The sequence below is a fragment of the Colius striatus genome, chromosome 6 (assembly GCF_028858725.1).
Source record: "Colius striatus isolate bColStr4 chromosome 6, bColStr4.1.hap1, whole genome shotgun sequence".
Classification (NCBI taxonomy): domain Eukaryota; kingdom Metazoa; phylum Chordata; class Aves; order Coliiformes; family Coliidae; genus Colius; species Colius striatus.
In genome coordinates, this window is record NC_084764.1 from 23059285 (window position 1) to 23077892 (window position 18608).

At 41.7% G+C, this 18608-nt stretch overlaps 1 protein-coding gene across 1 annotated transcript in view; it reads left to right on the forward strand.

Annotated features, from left to right (window-relative positions):
* The window catches only part of ITPK1 (inositol-tetrakisphosphate 1-kinase), a 153325-nt gene that overhangs the window by 116450 nt on the left and 18267 nt on the right, over positions 1 to 18608 (forward strand). The window contains exons 6-7 of the mRNA XM_061997805.1: positions 14742 to 14840; positions 16363 to 16403. Coding sequence (XP_061853789.1) covers positions 14742 to 14840; positions 16363 to 16403 — 140 coding nt within the window. The remainder of the gene's footprint in view (positions 1 to 14741; positions 14841 to 16362; positions 16404 to 18608) is intronic.

Consider the following 18608-nt stretch of genomic DNA (forward strand, 5'->3'; position numbering starts at 1 on the left):
GATGTATAAATGTGACTGATATCCAGGCTTACAGGAACAAAACACTGGTACTTCCCAGGCTGGTGTCCTGGTAGGATGCTAACATGTCCTCCTTTGGCATACACAGCCATCCTTCCCAAGTGCTTTCCCCTTCTTGCTGAGCTAAATTCAGCAGCACTGAGAAGCAGCAGCAGCAGCATCATCCTCCATGTTGCATCTCAGAGAGAAAGTGCTGAGATCAGGTTTTGAAGGCTGTTTCCCATGAGACAGAAGGTACATTGTTCCTGCTTTTTAGCACACTGTTGAACTTCATGGCACCCTGCATGTAGTAGCCTAATGTCTTCTGTTGCCCTTTTCTCTGGTAACATGAAGAAATTACTCAGAAAAGCTGTATGTACTCTCCATTGCTGCTTAACAGGTGGCCTTGAGTTTCTGCTAACGAATGGCACCAGTGCTGGCCTCAGGGAAGAGGAAGGAAAGATAAAATGTTCTTGTCAGGGCAAATCCACAATCTCTGAAGTCTTGTGTTTGCATAATCTCATCTTCTCCAAAGATGAGTTCAAGTTAGGAAGAACAGCCTCCCTGGCCCAGAGAATTAATGTTTTTGTACAGCATGTGTCCTGCTTATTTCTGAAGTGCTTTGAGTGTTGGAGTGCAAATTGTGGTGTTTGAGAGGTTCTACAGAACTGAGCACATTTGGATATCTACATGTGCTGGTGGCACAGTTGCAGTTACATTAAATCACCCATGGGCACACAGGCCAAAAAAGCAATCTGTAGTGGTCATAATCACAGAACCTTAAGAGTTGGAAGGGACATTGAAAAATCATCTAGTCCAACCCCCTGCCAGAGCAGGACCACCTAGAGTAGGACACACAGGAACTCATCCAGGTGGGTTTTGAATGTCTCCAGAGAAGGAGACTGCATAACCCATCTGGACAGCCTGTTCAGTGTTCTCTCACCCTCACAGTGAAGAAGATTTTCCTTACGTTTCTTTGGAATCCCTTATGCTCTAATTTATACCCGTTGCACCTGCTCCTAATGCAAGAATAAAAAGTTAAAACCAAACAAACAGACAGAGGTTTGAGCTTCCAGACACTAGAAAATCTCATATAAAATAAGCTATGTGCCTGTGTTATGTATCTTTGCAAATCCTATTAGGATAACATTCTACAGTCTTGGAACAAACTGAAATGGTCATACTGTATGTGCTGCTCATAGTTCTACAACCTTTTCCAGTCTACTTTTCTACTTCAATATTTAGTTCCTTTCTCTATTTAAATGCCTCAAAATGCATGGTTCAGCTGTTGCGTTGCATGTGGCTGGGGACTCGGAACAGAGCTGGGATCTGGTAGACTCTTCGCTCAGATGGTGTGAGGCACAAAAGATGAGATCTTTCCACCCTTGTCTGCAGGCTGTCTCTTGGGGAGCCCTTCTAGGATTTTGTCTCTTAACTCTGTAAACTGGAGTTGTAGTGAGTGCTGCCTTTGTAAAAAGGGAAAGATCTTCAAATGAGGAGAGCTCTGTGAGAGCTTGGGAGAGTCCTCAGTACGTCCTGATCCAGAGCTTGCTGCTGAAACCCATCATTGCTTTGGTCAGTACACTGAAGGTCAGTTTTCAGCTTCCCTGGCAGTAAAATGAAAGCTCCATTGGATAGCCTGGGGATGCTGGAAGAATCTTTGCTGCATGTGAAACTTTGTCTATTTGGAAAAGTTTGCATAAATTAAATGTAAATCAGTGACAGAAGCCTGGATTTTCTATGAGCATTCTTTTGTCTGCATTTTAATTAGTTGAAAAGTTTAATCTTAGTATTTACTCTGTGGTTTTGGGCTTTTTTAATCATTGCAAATACGAGCTAATTCTTTTCATCTACTAGGAAGCAGATTAGTAAAGTTTTGACTGAAAGACATGACTGCATGTCTCAGAAATCTACTGATTGCCCTTGAAGTATTTAGCTTTCCCAGACCTACAGATACGTTCCTTGTTTTGGAAGTCTATGTCTCTGAATGTGTTCTGTTGCCCTGACTTTGTTACAGCATTTTCAGTCTGTCAAAAAGAAGACTAGTACCCAGATTCCTGAAGCCTGGAAAAAGGTCATTCAATAGATCAGACGAAGAGGAAATAGCGTGTCTACTAAATCAAAGATGTTTTATACAAACCACGATGGGTCATGCTGAGAGCTGTCTAGCTTGTTGAGCTTAGCAATGTTTCTTGAAAATTAGCCAAGAATTCAGCTCTTTCCATAACTTTCTAATTCACCTAGACAGCAGAGTTCAGATCCTATAGCTGGTATGGTATGAACTCAGTATTCTTCTGACTGGGTAGTCTTTAATGCTTTTTTGACTACAATGTAGTTAAGAATAGAGTTTAGCCTGTAATTTTACTTATCCTATTAGTAACTTTAAAATTATTTTGTTCAGGACATATTGTATGCAGAGCATAGGGTTTTGACATACATTTGTAGCATTGTTGCCCATCAAAAAGTGAATTGGAAGATAATCAGCAGGTGCAAGTGAAGTACTCTGGGTCCTTGCAGCTATTTACTTGTCGAAGTGCATTTCCTGAAGACATAGGATGTTCCGTGTCCTTTGGGAAAGGATCTCGTGAAATACAGTGAAGAGAAGGGAAGCTTTCTTCTTCAGTGATCATATACTCTGAGCCACAAAGTATGGTGGTGGTTTCTAAATGGATGTGTCTATACAGCTCAAGGCATCTTCCAGAGGGTCCATCTCCCAGTCACTGGCATGCATCCTGTCACTGGCTGTTGTGAGGAAAGCACCTCCCATGCATGTTAAATCATAACTGTTTTTTCAGGCATAACAGAGATAATTGGTTATATCAAGTCCTAATTGGATCAAACAATGGGAAAATAAAGTATGCCTTAATTCACTTGATCCTTATGTCAGGAGATGGGAACTATTTGCAGAGGCCAGTACAACCCTGCCAGCCCAATGCACAAACTGATGCACAGAAAAAAAAAAATTCTCTCCATTGCATGAGTCCATACTAATCAGTTAAGCAAGAGCACGAGGTGTAATCCAAGGCTACTGTGTTGTTACAAGCAAAAGATTCCATGAGTTGCAGCAAGCCTCTGCAGAGAAGCCCAAAGCAAAACCAGAGACATGCGTACAGTCAGGTGGCCCAGGGTTACATTTGCACCCTCTTTTAGACAAGTGGAAATATACTAGTAAGTTTATTTGGGAGCCAGTCTTTGCCAAAGTGGAGAATTTGATTCAAGAAGCTATTTGTCCTGGCCAGTGTTGCTAGATGTAAGCAGAGGAGATAGCTGCAAGTTCTCTGTCCTTCCTGTGTTTTCTCAGGGTGTTTCTTCTGCATGTAGATGTCTCCTCCACCCTTGGTGATGTGTTTCTTTGACAGAAGATGATAGCAGGTTTGTTATTAGGAGTCAGTGTAGTAACCAAAGCCAGAAGATGATATGCATTTCTTTGTCTATTCAGACCAACCAGGTCAGCATTGTTCCCTGCAAGACAGGAATGCACATTTCAGGAAAACAGGAAGATTGCTTTAAGGCGACGGTCCTGGTGAAGGTAGTTGTTTGGCAGACAAGGGCAGTTCACTGTGCCTGACCCTAGCTGAAAGTTGCATGTTTATTCAGTAACAGGAGTCTACGTTTCTCTGCAATCAATGGACAGAGATGGATGTGCCCAGAAGTGATTAATGTTAAACTATTCAATGTATAAGGTAAATCATCATCCAAGTGTGCCCATTTCCACTGACTACACTTGTACACAGACAGCTCACATAGACAAGTTGTCTGGAGTTAAGTGAGATGAATTCTGACTTCCATCACTGTTATCCATTGGCAAATGGCTTCTGGGAGCTCACAGCCACACTCAGGAGGCTGCTGTCACAGGGCACTTGGCTCCTGGGGCTTCCATGTGTGCTTATGCATCAGTCAGGGATTCTGCTCTGCTGGAGGTCCCTTCCTCCTGTACCTTTTTATTGCCATCTCCCTCCTTCCCAGGTATTAGTGGAGGAGATCAAATACTGGACGTGTTTCTTTGAAGCATTGAGGTTTCCAGGGAATAAGAGACTTCTGGCTTCTTCTAGCTGCTTAACATGCCCAGCAACAAACCAAGGACTCAGTCGTTGATTGCACCAAAGATGAGGCCAAAGACCCAGCCTCACAGCACAAGAGATATAGAAACCACTTTGTTCTGGATACTGCTAGAAGGCTGGTATCTTAGCAGATGGTGTACACAGGGTTACCAAGCTGGGACACATACCCCTTTCAGTTCAGCAGCCACTACCTTTTCTTCATGGTGCCAGCCAGAATCCTGGTGCACAGGATTTCCTTCTTGCAACCCATCAGCAGCTTGAAAATAATATCATCTTCCTAAAACAACACAGCTTTGGAACAGTGGATAAGGATTGCTGGTCCTTGCAATAGTTTCTCACAGGTGCTGCACAGTGTTTTGATCATATGGGATCTGTTGTGGGAATGCTGTTCCCTGCAATATCTACCCAGAGTATTTTGCAATTGTTTAGGGAAAAAAAATCTACAGGGCTGCCTGAAGACTTTTTAACAGAGATTAGTCCAATGTAAACAAAGTGGTGTGTGTGCATTCTTTTGCTATACCAACATAATTGTAACAGAAAGACATACACTGACAAAGCTTTCCCACGTAGACAGGTCTTTACTCCTTTTCTTTCTGGTGTTTAGAATACACATGGCTTGTTTGTCTCAAGTTGTTTCTGTTTGTTGGTTTTGGAGGGGGCCCTATGCACCCCACTTGGGAAAAAAATCATCAAACTGCACCAATCCCTGTGGTGGGCAGCAGCCTTGGTCAATGTGCCATACACCAGTTAAGCTGTGGCAAGCAAGTGCAGAGGAGAATCCTTCAAGGCCAGAGCTAGTGTTTCAGGGTTACATAAGTGTTTCAGGATTGTCTACAAGTCTTCTTTAAGATCTTAATTTGAGAATACAGAATGTTTCTTAATATAAAAACGCTCTTCATTTGGTGGTATTCCTTTCACACCACAAAGTGCAAGCTCTGAACAATGAGCACTGTAGAAGGCAGAAGTACCCAATGTGTTAGAGAAGTTTACCAGCCTGTGCAAAGACAGCGTTAGCACAGGGTGTTACCTTCTTGTTTCCCAAGTTACATGTAAACTTGTGACTGATGATCATTTGCTTGTGTTGTTGAGTTGATATTCAAGTCTGCTTAGGTTTCTCTATCCTTGTTTAAATGTACATTTGTTTCAGACTAAACAGTTCTTTCCACTGGTGTTCTTACGTTTCACTCATCACACAGTAAGAAATGCATTGCTATTGTATAGTTGTTTTCTCAGAATCTATTGACATAATGAAACTCAAATGAAGTCGGTAGTTACCAAGTCTCTGGAAAATCTTTCTGACCTCCCAGCATAGAGGAGGGCCCACAACAAAGCTGACTGGAGATGCTCAGCCACAGGGCTTGGTGTCAGTGCTGTTCAGCAGTGCAGTGGCAGCAGTATGCTTCTCCTGTCGTTCAGTGCTATCCCAAGATCTTGCTGTGTTTTATTGATCTGCATGTAATCTATTGCACTTGTTGGTAAAGTAGTAAAAGGGAAAAAGGGAGGTAGTTATTCACTTTTCCCCTCTCACTGGTGGCATGGAACAGGAGCAGAAAGCCCTGTTTTCAAGATGGGGCACAGCTGCTGCAGGATCCTTGGTGTACTATGAAGCCTTGATCTGGTCATCATCTGATACTGTCAGAGGCCTTTCCAGCATAACTTTGAGATGCTTTTCTACTTCTAAGGGTGTTTTGTCACTATTTCACACTCCTTGTGGGATGCTGCCTTTCCTCTGACTCAGCATATGTAGTTTGGAAGCGGTATTTACTGAAAGCGTGGGACATGCATTGTGTAGTGTCTCCCAGGATTTAGCTTCCAAAAGCTCATTAAACTGATCTGGTTAAGGGCCATCAACCCTCTTAGATTAGAGCTATAAAGAGCTTCAGTGGACTCTGTTCTACTGATTACTCGAATGTCTGCAAATGAACTCTGTCATGGACAAGAAAAAGCTGCCCGTGTCATCTTTGTCATGTCTGTCATCATGCCCCCTGCCATGAATATACTCACTGGTGGTTTTCTTTTTTATTAGACAAAGTACTGTGTATGACACTCAGAGAGACTGAATCTTCAACTGAGAGGAAGTAACTAGCTTAAGTCTATAGAGGTACATGCAAATAAAATCAGTGAGGAGTTCAGCATTGGGCCTTTAAGCCTCACCTTAGATTACTGGGTACGATTAGCATCCCACAGCATGGAGCACAGTGGTTATGAGGAACCTTGGTGCTTCATTATCTGTTCAAGCATATGAAGGCCTTGGTGTTCACACTCTTCCTTTGAGCTCTAACATACAGTATACAAAAATATATTCACTCCAAATCTGGTGTGTCATTTGCAGATGTAATTTACCTTGGAAGTTGTTCTTTACTAGCCTAAGTAATTTCTTAGCTCAATATTTGAGAGCAGAACCATGAAATAAAGTGCATTTGGACTATTAGATACCTTTTGTATTTCAGAGTAAGGAGTTGTTTTTGAGCACTGCTTCTTGATTCTGAGACTCATTTATCATTCTGTCTACTACTCTACTATCATTCTGTCCATGTTGGTAACAGTATTAAAATTGGAGACTTATGTTGCTTCAGAATGGCAGTGCTAACTATCACTCTGGTATCTGACATATATGGGTAAGCACATGAAACAGCAGGTACAAATTACTGTGTGGAGGTTGTTGAGTTGGCTTTAATCAGGGTTCAGGTATTCACACTGAACCTGACATTTGCATTTTAATGTAGAGCAGTTTTTGCATTGTCTCTTTTCTGGAAATGCCTTTGAGGTTTCACAGATATAAATAGTTTCAGTTCTAAGTGGAGCATTATTGAGGTAAAAATGCAGATAAAGTCTTCTTTGAGCTTGCCAGACAATCCCTTTCATGTTTTTTCCTTGATGAGGAAAGTTGCTTTTGTTCTTCCTGTAACATTGGAAACACTCCAGCATGTAAAATGATTCCCCAAGTTCCAATGCTCTGAGGAGTAAATGTTACCATTTTAACAAAAGCCATCCAAACAGGTTTTTTTACTCTTTGTCATTACTTATCAGAGAGTTTTGCCTGACATTCTTCTTTACATGGAGTCTAAGAAGGACTAGAAGTTTTATTTCCTTCTCCAGGAAAGTTAGTGCACTTACCTCCTTTTTCTGTGGTCGAGTGTGCCCAGAGTGCCTTCCCTTAGGCCTTTGCATACGATGCTCCTGAGAAGCTTGAAAAAACAGTGGAGGAGGATGAGTTGAAGTTGAATAATCCAGTCTCTTGGGTAATCCTGTCAAACTGCAGGAAATGGGCTTTAGATTTTGTGTACAGTTAGTGTATAAACATAGCCAAAATGCTGCATTTTTCAAACACCTCAAGTCATGTGTTTTAATAATTGAAGTTATACTTGTTTTTTTAAACCCACTGCAAAACTTCCTGTCCCTTACATTTACAAGGTGGTGGGTAACCATTCTTACCACCTGAAGAAGGAGACTGTTAGATGATTAATACACATTTTCCATCCACTACTGGGTATCCAGACTGAGATAAACTTTCACATCTTATCTTGTTACATTGCCGTGAGTTCACTTTATCATGGTGTGTCACCATAGGTCTATTTTAACTGAAGGCATATCTGTAGACGTACTCCTTTACTGCCAGGTACCTATGAGGCTCCATTACCATGAGTAAGCTGAATACTTGTTTGCAAAACCTGCCTTTTTCAACCTGAACACCCAAGGCTGGAATGAATTTCTTTCTTGGGAATCAAAGGAACATTCTGATTGCTGAGGAAACTGGGTATAAGATGAAGGTCTAGATCTAAAAGGTAAAGGAGGATCCTGTATGGAACATAGCTTTGTGCAATGGTTGTCTCTGAAGGCGGGTTTAGTTAGGGAAAAAACTTCATTAGATTGACATTACTTTGATTTTTGCCTTTATTTTTTCTTTATCTTTTACTGTTTCTCTTCAATCTGAGCTAAAATCATGTTTGAAAACCATAATTAGCACTCCTAAATTGCATGGAAATGGCAGGTTGTTGGGAATTTCTTCAATAGTTTCTTATTTATATTCAGTTGTGAGATCTCCTCAACTTGCTGCCTGGATGAAATGAAGATGGTAGCTCTGCAGATGTTCTATTTAACATAGATACTCAGTTCACAATTCCTTATATGTCAAGCCCAGAGTAAGGTTAAAATCATGCCATCAAAGCTGAGTCTACCCTGCCCTCTTGTGTCTTTAGAATGTGCTGCCAAATGATCCCCAAATACAGCTGCGTTATCGTGAGAACTGGAATTTTTTCCCCTACAGAGTAAGATGCAAATACACAGATATTCAGATCTGGATTGATTTTTGAGTGATGAGTATAGATCAACATACATTTGAACTAAATCTGTTCTACCAGTGTTTCTCATGCACACATATGTCTGAGGGGAAGAAAAAACAACTTGAGAGTATTTTCAGTACAGCTTGGAAGTACCAAAATAAACCTAAAACCTAAAATAAAGTTGTGATTTTTACAAATAAAGTTGTGAGATTTAGGAAACTTCAACTGAAAAATTATCTACTAGAGGAAGAGCAAGGAAAGGGTTCTTCAGATGAGAGAGACTGGGCTATTGTGAAGTTATGGTTTGGCCTAGCTTGGCTGACCCCTTGATACACCAACTTAGACCTTAGTGGAAGTGACAGTCTGTAGCTATGGTAAGTTTACAGTGATTAAAGGGATTCTGTAGGAAAAAAAACCCAGTCATGAGGTGACTTAAATTAAGATACCTTCAAGATAAGATTTAGCTGCATGCTGAAAAAAAAGATCCTGCCGGCTTCTCTGTGTGATTGGTTGGGTTTTTTTGGTTGCAAATAAACTTAGGATGCAGGGGTGAGCTTGGAAGTTCAAATTTCCTCCCTGTATTATATTAGGAGAAAAAGACATTGCCCTGGCTCTGCATCCTGTCTATCCTCTCAGGAGCAGAGTGAAACAGTGCAAGCTGGTGGAAGCTACAGTGAAGCACAGTTTACTGAAAATGTATTTATTTGTAAAGAGGCTTAAGTGTTTTCAAACCACAGAGCCAACTATTCTATTAAAGAGTGGCTTTTCTCAACAAATTAGGAAGTTTAGAGTTTGATATATTCTACTGTAAATCTTTTGAGATAGCTTAAGGCTTAACATTTGCTCCACGAGCATAGGATTGTGACTGACCTGAGCCAGTCCTGATTTTGACACGGATGTTTTTCTGCTTATCTTAAGGCTGTATACAGCAGAGACCAGCACTTTTCAGGACCAACTTTGTCCTTTCTGTGCATAGAGTGTTGTGCGATATGGAGGTCATGCACCCTGTTTCTTCAGAAATAATCCTGTCAGCCTTTCCAGCCACAGAGTGCAACTCAGGCAGAAACTGTGCTCCCTCTGTAATTGCGAAGCAGAAATGCAGGATCACAAGCTCATGTGCTTTGGCCAAGTCTGCTGCGCACCTGGGGGACTCCAGGCCTCCTCTTGTGCTATTTTGACAAAACGCATCCTCTATTCATCTGGTTCAGAAATTAACTGTACCCATTCTTTAACCTTTCCATTTTCCTCAGCATGCCCCTCATTTGGTGCTACTGTTGCCTTCTGTGTGTAAACAAAGAAGATGCTGCTAATGAGATAAAACTGAGCCTGATCAGAAGTTAGGTCTTGAGTAAAGATCTTTCAGTTAATGTTTTTTCCAGTAAAACTCGGAATTTTGGTTACTGATGCTCAGACTGAAACTTCAAACAGATATTTTGTTCAGCTGTTGTAATGACCCCAGTAGCATTGAAAAATCTGTTTCCTGAAACTCCTTAAACTTTAAGCTTTGCTAAAGGGAACTTAGAGGTAGGATGTGTTTGATGATTGGGTCATGTCTCCTGACAAGAGGTTGGTAGTACTGGGAGTAAATATTGTTCTTCAGCCTGTCTGCTCTGCTTCCTAGTCTTTAGATTAAGTACTGAATGAAGAATGGTGAATTATGAGGTAAGGAGACGTGTTGAGACTCAATCTGGAGTTTAATAGGCAATCTTGTCCTCATGGGGCTTTTTCCTAGCAGTGAGTTTTGAGCTAGCCTCACAGATGACCATGAACTCTTTTTTTTTAAACTCCTTTTCTGAAAGAAGACAAGGAAGTGTGGTTTGTTGGTCTATGAATGTAGAGCATTGGATCTGCATTTTGTTGTTGTTGTTGTTGTCTTACCTCTCCAAAATCATAAGAATCAAAGAAATTTCAGTAGGAAACTTTTTATGGTTCTTCTGTTCTTCTGGTTCATTTTTTCCTCACAGTGATCCACAGCTGTCCTTCAGGTCAGTACTTCTCGACCTTTTATAGTGCAAAGACTATCTACCCTCATTAAAAAGCCATCCAGGGACTGTCATGTACAACTATGTCATAGTGCTTTCCATTGGCTATTTTGTAAGATTTGGTTCAATGGAGAACAACTTTTATTTTTCCTCTGTTTTGCCCATCAGCTGAATGAGAGTCTGTGTTCAGTGTTGTTTTTCTTGTGCCTTCCTCCTTTGGGTGGTTTGAGTATCCTGTAACCGTTTGGCAGTCTGTCTACAGGTCACCAGTGGTGCACGGGCTCTGGGTAGAGGAGCCCTGCACAACATCTCTTACTAAAGCAGATCCCAAGCATAAAGATATCCACCAGCTCTTACTGCCAGAAAACTCTTTTTTCCCCAGACAGTATTTAGTCTGCATCTTCCCCATCTTCACATCCCATTGCTCCAGCTACTATTGTTGAACTTCATTGGGAATAATCTCCTCCTTGATGCCAACACCCTGGTTTGAGTGCTACTCAGTCCTGTAAATTGACTTTCATAAATCATGTTTTCTACCTTCATAATAATGTTGTTGCTCCATGGGAATGAAGCAATGCTCTGACACAGCACAGCCCAGAGCAGGACGTGCCAGAGCTGGATGCTCCAACGCTGCACAGAGGCAGCTGAGTCACAGCCTGCCACCTGTGACTTATCAGTGCTAGCTTCCCTGCTGTCTTCAGAGGTCTCACTTCAAACACTCCTACTGTTTTTGCAATGAACATCATCCCAGCCATGGTCTCCATTCAAAGGTGCTACTTTACTTCTGCTAAGTAGCAGAAGAAGAAAGTTAGAAAACAGTTAGAAAACAGAAAAACTCCCGCATAAAGAAGAAACAAAGATGAAAAAATGCAGAAGGTAAAACCGAGAAGAGAAAACTCCCTACAAGATAATCTTGGAGAAAAGGTAGAATAATTTAAGGAAAGTATAGAAAACAGACACTACAAAGTTTGTGCCAAGGCATACAAGAAAAATGAGGATGAAGGTGGGGGAGGAACATAGTGACAGCATTTTTACTTTAAAATTTAATTATGATGTGTTGTTTCTAACAACAAAAATGCTATCGATATTTTTGGTACTTGTCTGAAGTAAGAGCTGAACCCTCTCCAGATCTGAAGAGTCTTTACTTGTTGCTCTTTAGTTGGCAGCTCTAGACCTGACATGGTCCACCTGGAGTGCTGGACATATTTCAAAGGCAGGTCTCTGAGAGACTACCAGGCACTTAGAAGAAAGAAAGAAATACCACTAAGTGTGCCGTATGAAAATGTTCCACTTCTTAAATCACAGCAGTCCTTTGACTTAGGCAGAGATTTTTCCTGATGGTATCTTCAGTTCAGTAAAGGCTGCATGAAGATAGGGTTGATAATTATGGTTATGTGTTTATTGTGTGATTCGATAGCTGTACCCAAAGAGAGGGAGGCAGTACCTGAGTTTTCATTTCGGGTACAAAGTGAAAACTGCAGATATTGCTTTTGTAATAATCTCTTGGGATCTAAGGATGCTTGCATGTAGCCAAGGATGGAAGATGAGGGCAAAATCTTTACCAAATTTGCTCTTTTAGAAGTCTCTTCCAGTCAGCAGCATCCCAACACACAACTCTGATGGCAGATTAGCAACAATGTTGGCTCCTTGCGTGGGGTTGGGGTTGTTATCATCTCTGTCCTCACACACTTCTGCTGTGACTGATCAGTACTGTTTTGGGAAGAAGCAGTGACAGTGGCCAAGAGTCCAGTGCCTGAGCACAGCTCAGTAAGATCCCGCTAAAGCAGCTCACCTTGGCAGGAGGAGCTTGTCTGCGCTTTGTGGACTGTATTGTGTAGTTCCATGCTGATGTAAAACAGTATTGAGATTAACTCTCAACCATTGAATTAGATCTGTCCTGGATCTCAATGCAGATAAAGTGTGCTGAGACTGTTGTCACTGAGAGAAAGCTTCAGCATGTGTTTGCTACCCTGGGAAGGAGGAGAGGATCATGCTGGCAGCTGAAGGGGTTTTTTAAAACCTACAGCTACCTTTAGAATTGCAAAGTGTGCAATTAAATTCAGAGCAGCAGCTTTGTAGCTGTAGGCCATATTGAAATCTTGTTTTGAGTGAGAGTTTGTTTGTGCTCAGGTCTGGCTGTGAATTAATGGTCTGTTTCAGAGGCTTCAGTGGGCTACAACTGCCTTCTTGGTGAGGAAAATGCCAGCGCTATGCAAAGTCAGCAGAAGCACTTTGAGACACTAAGAGTCTTCTCTGCCACTTTTGTTGATCCAGGTGGTCTTTTCTAAGTATAGAGTCAAAGAAATTACTGTTTGCTCCTTCATCTCCCCTTGCAAGTGTCATGTAATTGACAGGAACGCTGAATCGGCCCTGTCTCCCATTCCTGTTTGCATGGGAGAGAAGCAGAGGGAAGTGAGATGAACCCATACATCCCTCTGCATCTGTACTCTGAAGGTAAAGTTGTTTGTGAGCCTTAAGCCATATGGGTTGGAAAGCTACCAAGACAAAGTTGTTCCCAAATATCTGTAAACTAAATCTGATTCCTTAAGTTCATCCAAGTAAGGAACTTTGGCTCTGGCAAAGGCTTGTAAATATTGCAGTACCTGTCACTCTTGGATGCTGCTTTCTATTTTCATAGCAGCAAACCAAAAGCTTTGAAGTCTGGGATGTTTTATTGAGCTTTGTAGAGGTTGACCTCAAAGCATCAATCTCTCTGCTCTTTTTAGGATGTATGAAAATAGTCTTTTTGCAGAAAACTTCTTGTAGCAACCGTATCACTTATGACCATAGTTCTCAGATATGCTCAGGGTGGTTGGACATGTATTGAGATATGGGTACCAAAATACAGGGAGTTGTACCTCTCTGTTATTTTCAGTGATTCAATTTTCTCTTCTGTGTGATGGAACATGCATAAACATATAGTGAAGCAAAAAGCATTAATCTAAACAATGCTTATAAGGTGGTTTCTGAATGTATGATGCTCTCAGAGTATATAGTTCGTTTTGCTCGGGTTTTGATTTACATGTACATTTCAGTTTCTACACCATCTGCATAACATAGACTCCACCTGTTTAGATTCTCTGTGCTCGCTGGGATATATATGGATGGCAGTAGTGATATCGTTTTGCTTATTTTCAAGACAAATTGCTGGTTGATACAGACCTGTGACTTGAATTTGCCAGATAACACTTGCTCCCATAATTTGTGCTGGTTTCCAGTTGCTTCTTGGAGGAAGACATCATGCTGTTTCTCTTGAAATAAGTCTTAGAAGCGAGTTTTGGCAGACCTGTTCTGAATTGGAGTTCAGTATTGCGCAGCTAGGTTGAGTGACTCATTTTTGACTCTCTAGGTAACCTGGCCACAGCTGAAACTCTATGGAGGCAGTACATTTAAGACTGTGTTCACTGAGGAGTTAAGTTGGATTGTTGCGCTTGAGTGGTGTTCTTGGCTTTGACTTTGTCAATGTGCGCACAGCTTTTGGCTAAAAGTCTTTGGGCCTGATGACCTGTCCCAGAGCAGGGGCTGAATCTAAGGTTCTATTTACACTTGAAATTGCAACCCAGTCCTCTTGAGTTGTGGAGATTTATGCTCAAGTGCTTTGAGTCCTACAGTGCATTCACCCTTTCCTGGTGCATTCCTAGAGGAATCAAGAGTTCCTACAGTGAACAGGATGTGAATCCTAGAGCAATTCAACCTACTGAGCCACTAAGAGGGATGGGTTTTGACTCTGGCCTTCCTACAACCCCATGTGAACAAGCACAATGTCAGTAGAAACCCTCCAGAGCAGACGTACTCTGTTAGATTTTACCGTGGCTCCCGTGTTTTTTCTCTTCAACCAAAGTACACTGAGTCAGTGTTGCCAAGGAGTCTCAGAGTGTGAGCAGCTCTCTGACTTACTTTGCCAAACCAAATGAGCACTACTTTTGTGTCAGACAGGTCCAAGGGATAGTGGAATGTAATACATGACTGGCACCTTGCCTGAAGTAAATCCACGCTGGAGTCTGCCACCTGAGGGGCCCTATAGTAATGATGGCTTTGTGAGACAGCCTGCTCCACCCACATTTGCTGACCACTCAGGTTTTTGTAAAATGCTTTAGAAAATTATGCTTGAAGGGATAATTTTAAGAGCTAAGATCCCAACTGCTTTTCACCTCACTGGCTAAGTCTTGTGCAGTTAAATATTCCTAAGTGTGAAAATTCAGGCTTTATAATTCTATTTAGATTATCTGAAAATTGGACCTTTCATCTTCTGAAATGTTTCCAGAAACCCAATTCAGGCCTGTCTGATAATCTTTCCAGTGCTTTCATATCAACTGTTAAAGTAAAGCTGACTATCAAGAAGCGGTTCATATAGAGAGATCTGGTAGCGATGCATCTGATAAGCTAAACCCCATGTTTTATTTTTCTTTGTCTTGCAGATGAGAGGATCTGTTCACCACCCTTTATGGAGCTGACAAGTGCCTGTGGAGAAGACACATTGCAGCTTATAGAGAAGAATGGACTGGCATTCCCATTCAGTATGTACATGAGCTTTTCCTGGGTGCTTCTAGTAGGTTCTGAATATTGCACATACACCCCTCAGGATATAGCCAACACTGTAGGAGTCTAGGTTTCATTAACAGTGTGTCAGGGATGTTAAATCCTTCCTGAAACAAAGGCTCTGAAGCCTTCTGCTTGGAATGTGGAACAAAACCCTGTCCATTTAGCTTGTATTTTGCCCTTTTTGATGTTCTTTGCTTTAAACATCTCACTACGGTAAACATGCACTGTTGGCACATGCTAATAGTTCTAACAAAGTCAGCCTCTTGCCCCGAACTTGTGCAAGGCATTTCTTCTGCCAGCTGTGTTCAATATTTTTCTTGAGAAAATCACTGCCTTGCTGACTGCTGCCTGTTTTCACCCATCTTTCCCTTTCTCTGGTCCAGGCTACAAATATAATCTTAGAAGGTGGAAGGAAAAGTGTAAAAATTATCACAGATAGCAGACACCAAGGGCCCACAGCCTCAAACAGCTGCTATGAACTGTTAGTGCTTTGTAGCAATAGTCAGCAGCATATTCCTTATATTCAGAAGGTCTGAGTCACCCCTTTAAATGATGATGAAATTTAAAATACCACTGAAAATTAATCTGTTACCGGGGGAGTGCTTTTTCTGTTGACTCTCTGTTTTTTTTTTTCCCCTCTAAAAATGCTCCTGCTTTCCAGACTGTGTCTGTGAGACATCACATACCACTTTACAAAATTTCAAGTTACCAGCTTTTTGGACTCTGGTGCAGGTCATCTGCCTTTCATAGCTGCCTGTCCTCTTGTCTGGCTATTTGACTCTTCCAACAGCGCCCTAAGAAGTTTTGTCTTATCCACCCCCTCACTACTTGCATGTTTTCATCTCCTTTGCTTAACATATAAGTAACATCAGCTCTAGTCATTTTGTGGATCCCAGGGTGTTCAGCTCTTCTCTGGTTTCATAGTAGCAGAAGCATGTTGTTTCTTTCCTCTTACTGGTTTTAGGATGGAAGGAGAACCAGGATACACAGGGCAGATAAGGTATATGAAGGAGAAAGAAAGACTGCTGGGCTCTTTCTACCTTTTTTGGTCCCTCTCTATGGTTGCCTACAAAAAACACATTATTTCTTAGTTTGGTTCAGCCCATTAAGGTTACTGCTCTTCTCCAAAACCAGGAAGGCAGAAAAAAACCCTGTAAAGTGGTTCCAGCCTCAGACAAAATAACTTACTTGTGAAGATGCCCCCTGAATAGGCAGAATGGCAATACCAGTACTGATGCTTTGCATCTCTGTCCACTCCTAATAATAACCTCTACTTGCACCTTAGTTACAGGGAGCAGTTGAGAGAGAAGGGCTTGGAGTCACACTTTGCAGTGATCAAGGACACTATTCAAGCAGAGACTGTCACTGGTATCTGGTACAGTTAGTGCCTTGGTCTGGTAAACTCCAGTGTTTGCATATGTGAGTGGGAATGGATTTGTAAAGGTTTTGTGGGTCCTGTTTCAGTGATGCATTGTTTTTTCTTTTTTATTTACCCAGTTTGTAAAACCAGAGTTGCCCATGGAACCAACTCTCATGAGGTGAGTTAAGAAACTTTTGCAGTGTTACCCCTCTGCCCCCAGTTCCCTCATGGTGGTTTGGCTGGTACTTTCCAGTCCTGCAGCAGACACAATGAGGGCTATGCCCAGATGACCTCACTGGCCTAGCTTCTCCCTCACATTTACTTACACCATTATTTTTTCAGATCTTCAGAAATAAGGTTAAATATGACTTTAACCCCTTGACATGAAAGTTCTTTCTAGCAGTTTCTAGCTTCTGTCATCTAGTTGCTTCTGGCAGTTTGTAGTCTCCAGTCAGCTCTTTCTGCAAAGAATCTCCTTCAGCTTCTCCTTTGGTGGGAGGTCACACTAAACAGTGTTTCCACCCCATCATGTTTCTCTTCCAGCATGTATGTGGTACATGGTGTGAAATGATTTTGTGATGCAGATGAAGCAGCTGGTTCCTCTCCTTTAGGGAAAGGGAATTGAAAATAGAGATGGTTTCCAGGCATGGCCAGTTGTGGTAACACAGTGGAGCTGCAGGGAAAATGGGCCTGGTAGAATTATCTGCCTTCCCTCCTTTCTGTAAGGCATTTGCAGTTAAAATAGATGTATATTCCTGGAAGGGGTGCATTCCCTATGAGCTTAGCTTCCTCTAAATTTAGGCAACTTGAGTCCTATTTTAATCCTTTTCTATTTGTACTTCCTGCCTTCCTGGTTGCTGCAGCTCAGTTTTGAGAATCCAGCCCTTGCTGCTGGCTCTCCAAATGCCTAGCTTCCTTTGTTAACATGGTCATCAGTCCAGCTTTCCCAGCTGCTCCTAAAATGTTTTGCTGCAGTGTCTCTGAGAGCTGGAGGCTCTGAAGTAAAACTTAAATCTAGATGAGCAGAATGGCTATGGCTGAAATTTTGGGTGACCAGCACCTCCTTTTAAAAATGCAGTGAGATTTGTCATGCAGACCTTAGCACAGATCGTTTCATAAGCCCACAGACAATTCTGTTAGTTTGCTGGAGCAGCTGCTATAAATTTTTGCTGTCATTCCCCAAAAAACTTGGGGTCTGGACTGTTAATGAATTTAAGACTCAAGCTTCCCTGCTAATTTTTCCATCAAGAGATGGAATCCCCACTGATTTTTTTTTTGCAACTACAGCCTGAAACGCATGAACCTTTCAGTGCTTGTCCAGTTAGGCATGGACTTTTTTCCCTGGTGAATCTTTCTTTGCTCTTCTTTCTGGCCTCCTGCCAGAATTACATTTTCCAAGCAAAAATTAGACTAAAATACAGTTGTAGTTTGCACTTTATCACAGGAACTTGTGACTAGAGCCTAGGAGGACCCCTGGAAAAAAGCCTGGGGTCTTGCATTGTGCTTTATATAGTTAGTAGTAGTAGTCACTTTTGGAGTTACTGAGTTCTCAGGACTGATCCAAAAATGTATTCATGATCAGACAGAACTGTCTTATAATCACTATTTTGTCGTCAGTAATGGCAAGGGAAACGTAAATACTCTGCCTACTCTGCCTCAGTCTGTCTGAAAGGTGGAGCATAGGTCACAAGGCAGAAATTGCCTGTTGTATTAATGACTCCTCCTTTGACTTTTGGTAAATCACTTTATTTTCTGTAGTGATATTCCCACTGTCGAGCTGATACTGGAACTAGAACAGAGCCTAACCAGAAACCTACTTTTCTTCATCAGATGACTATTCAGGAAAGTACTGGCTAACAGTGACAGAGAAAGATGCAGGCTCGAGCTTGGGTTTGGCACCAGTCAGGGCTGACAGACTCTGCATTTTGCAGTGAAAAGATGAGCTACTTAAGTCAAGGTGCTAGTTAGTCTTCTTGTGGCATCCCACAGTTCTACATGGCCAAGTCACGTCAGCCAGATAACGACTTGAACCCTACTCTGCCAGCACCAATTGTTAGATTTCAGCAGAGATGATCCCTGAGTGCTGTCTTTCCTGGCTGCCAACAGGTCAGAACATAATAGAGCTTTCATAAAGTTGCCATCAGACATCACTTAGACTCATAACCTGAAGAAATGTGTTCAGAATGACTCTTTTTCTAAATGTTGAGCAGACAGGAATGAAAAGACAGATAATCACTGTATTTTTTGAGACTGATTTTCTTAAGGACATTGTCAGTAAAAAATCTTGGTGCCAAATGTTTTGGTTTGCCTTCAAAAGAGCTCTACTGATAATGAGGTATGATGTTTGGAAAGTCTAATACAAAGTATTGTTCCCATGTTACTG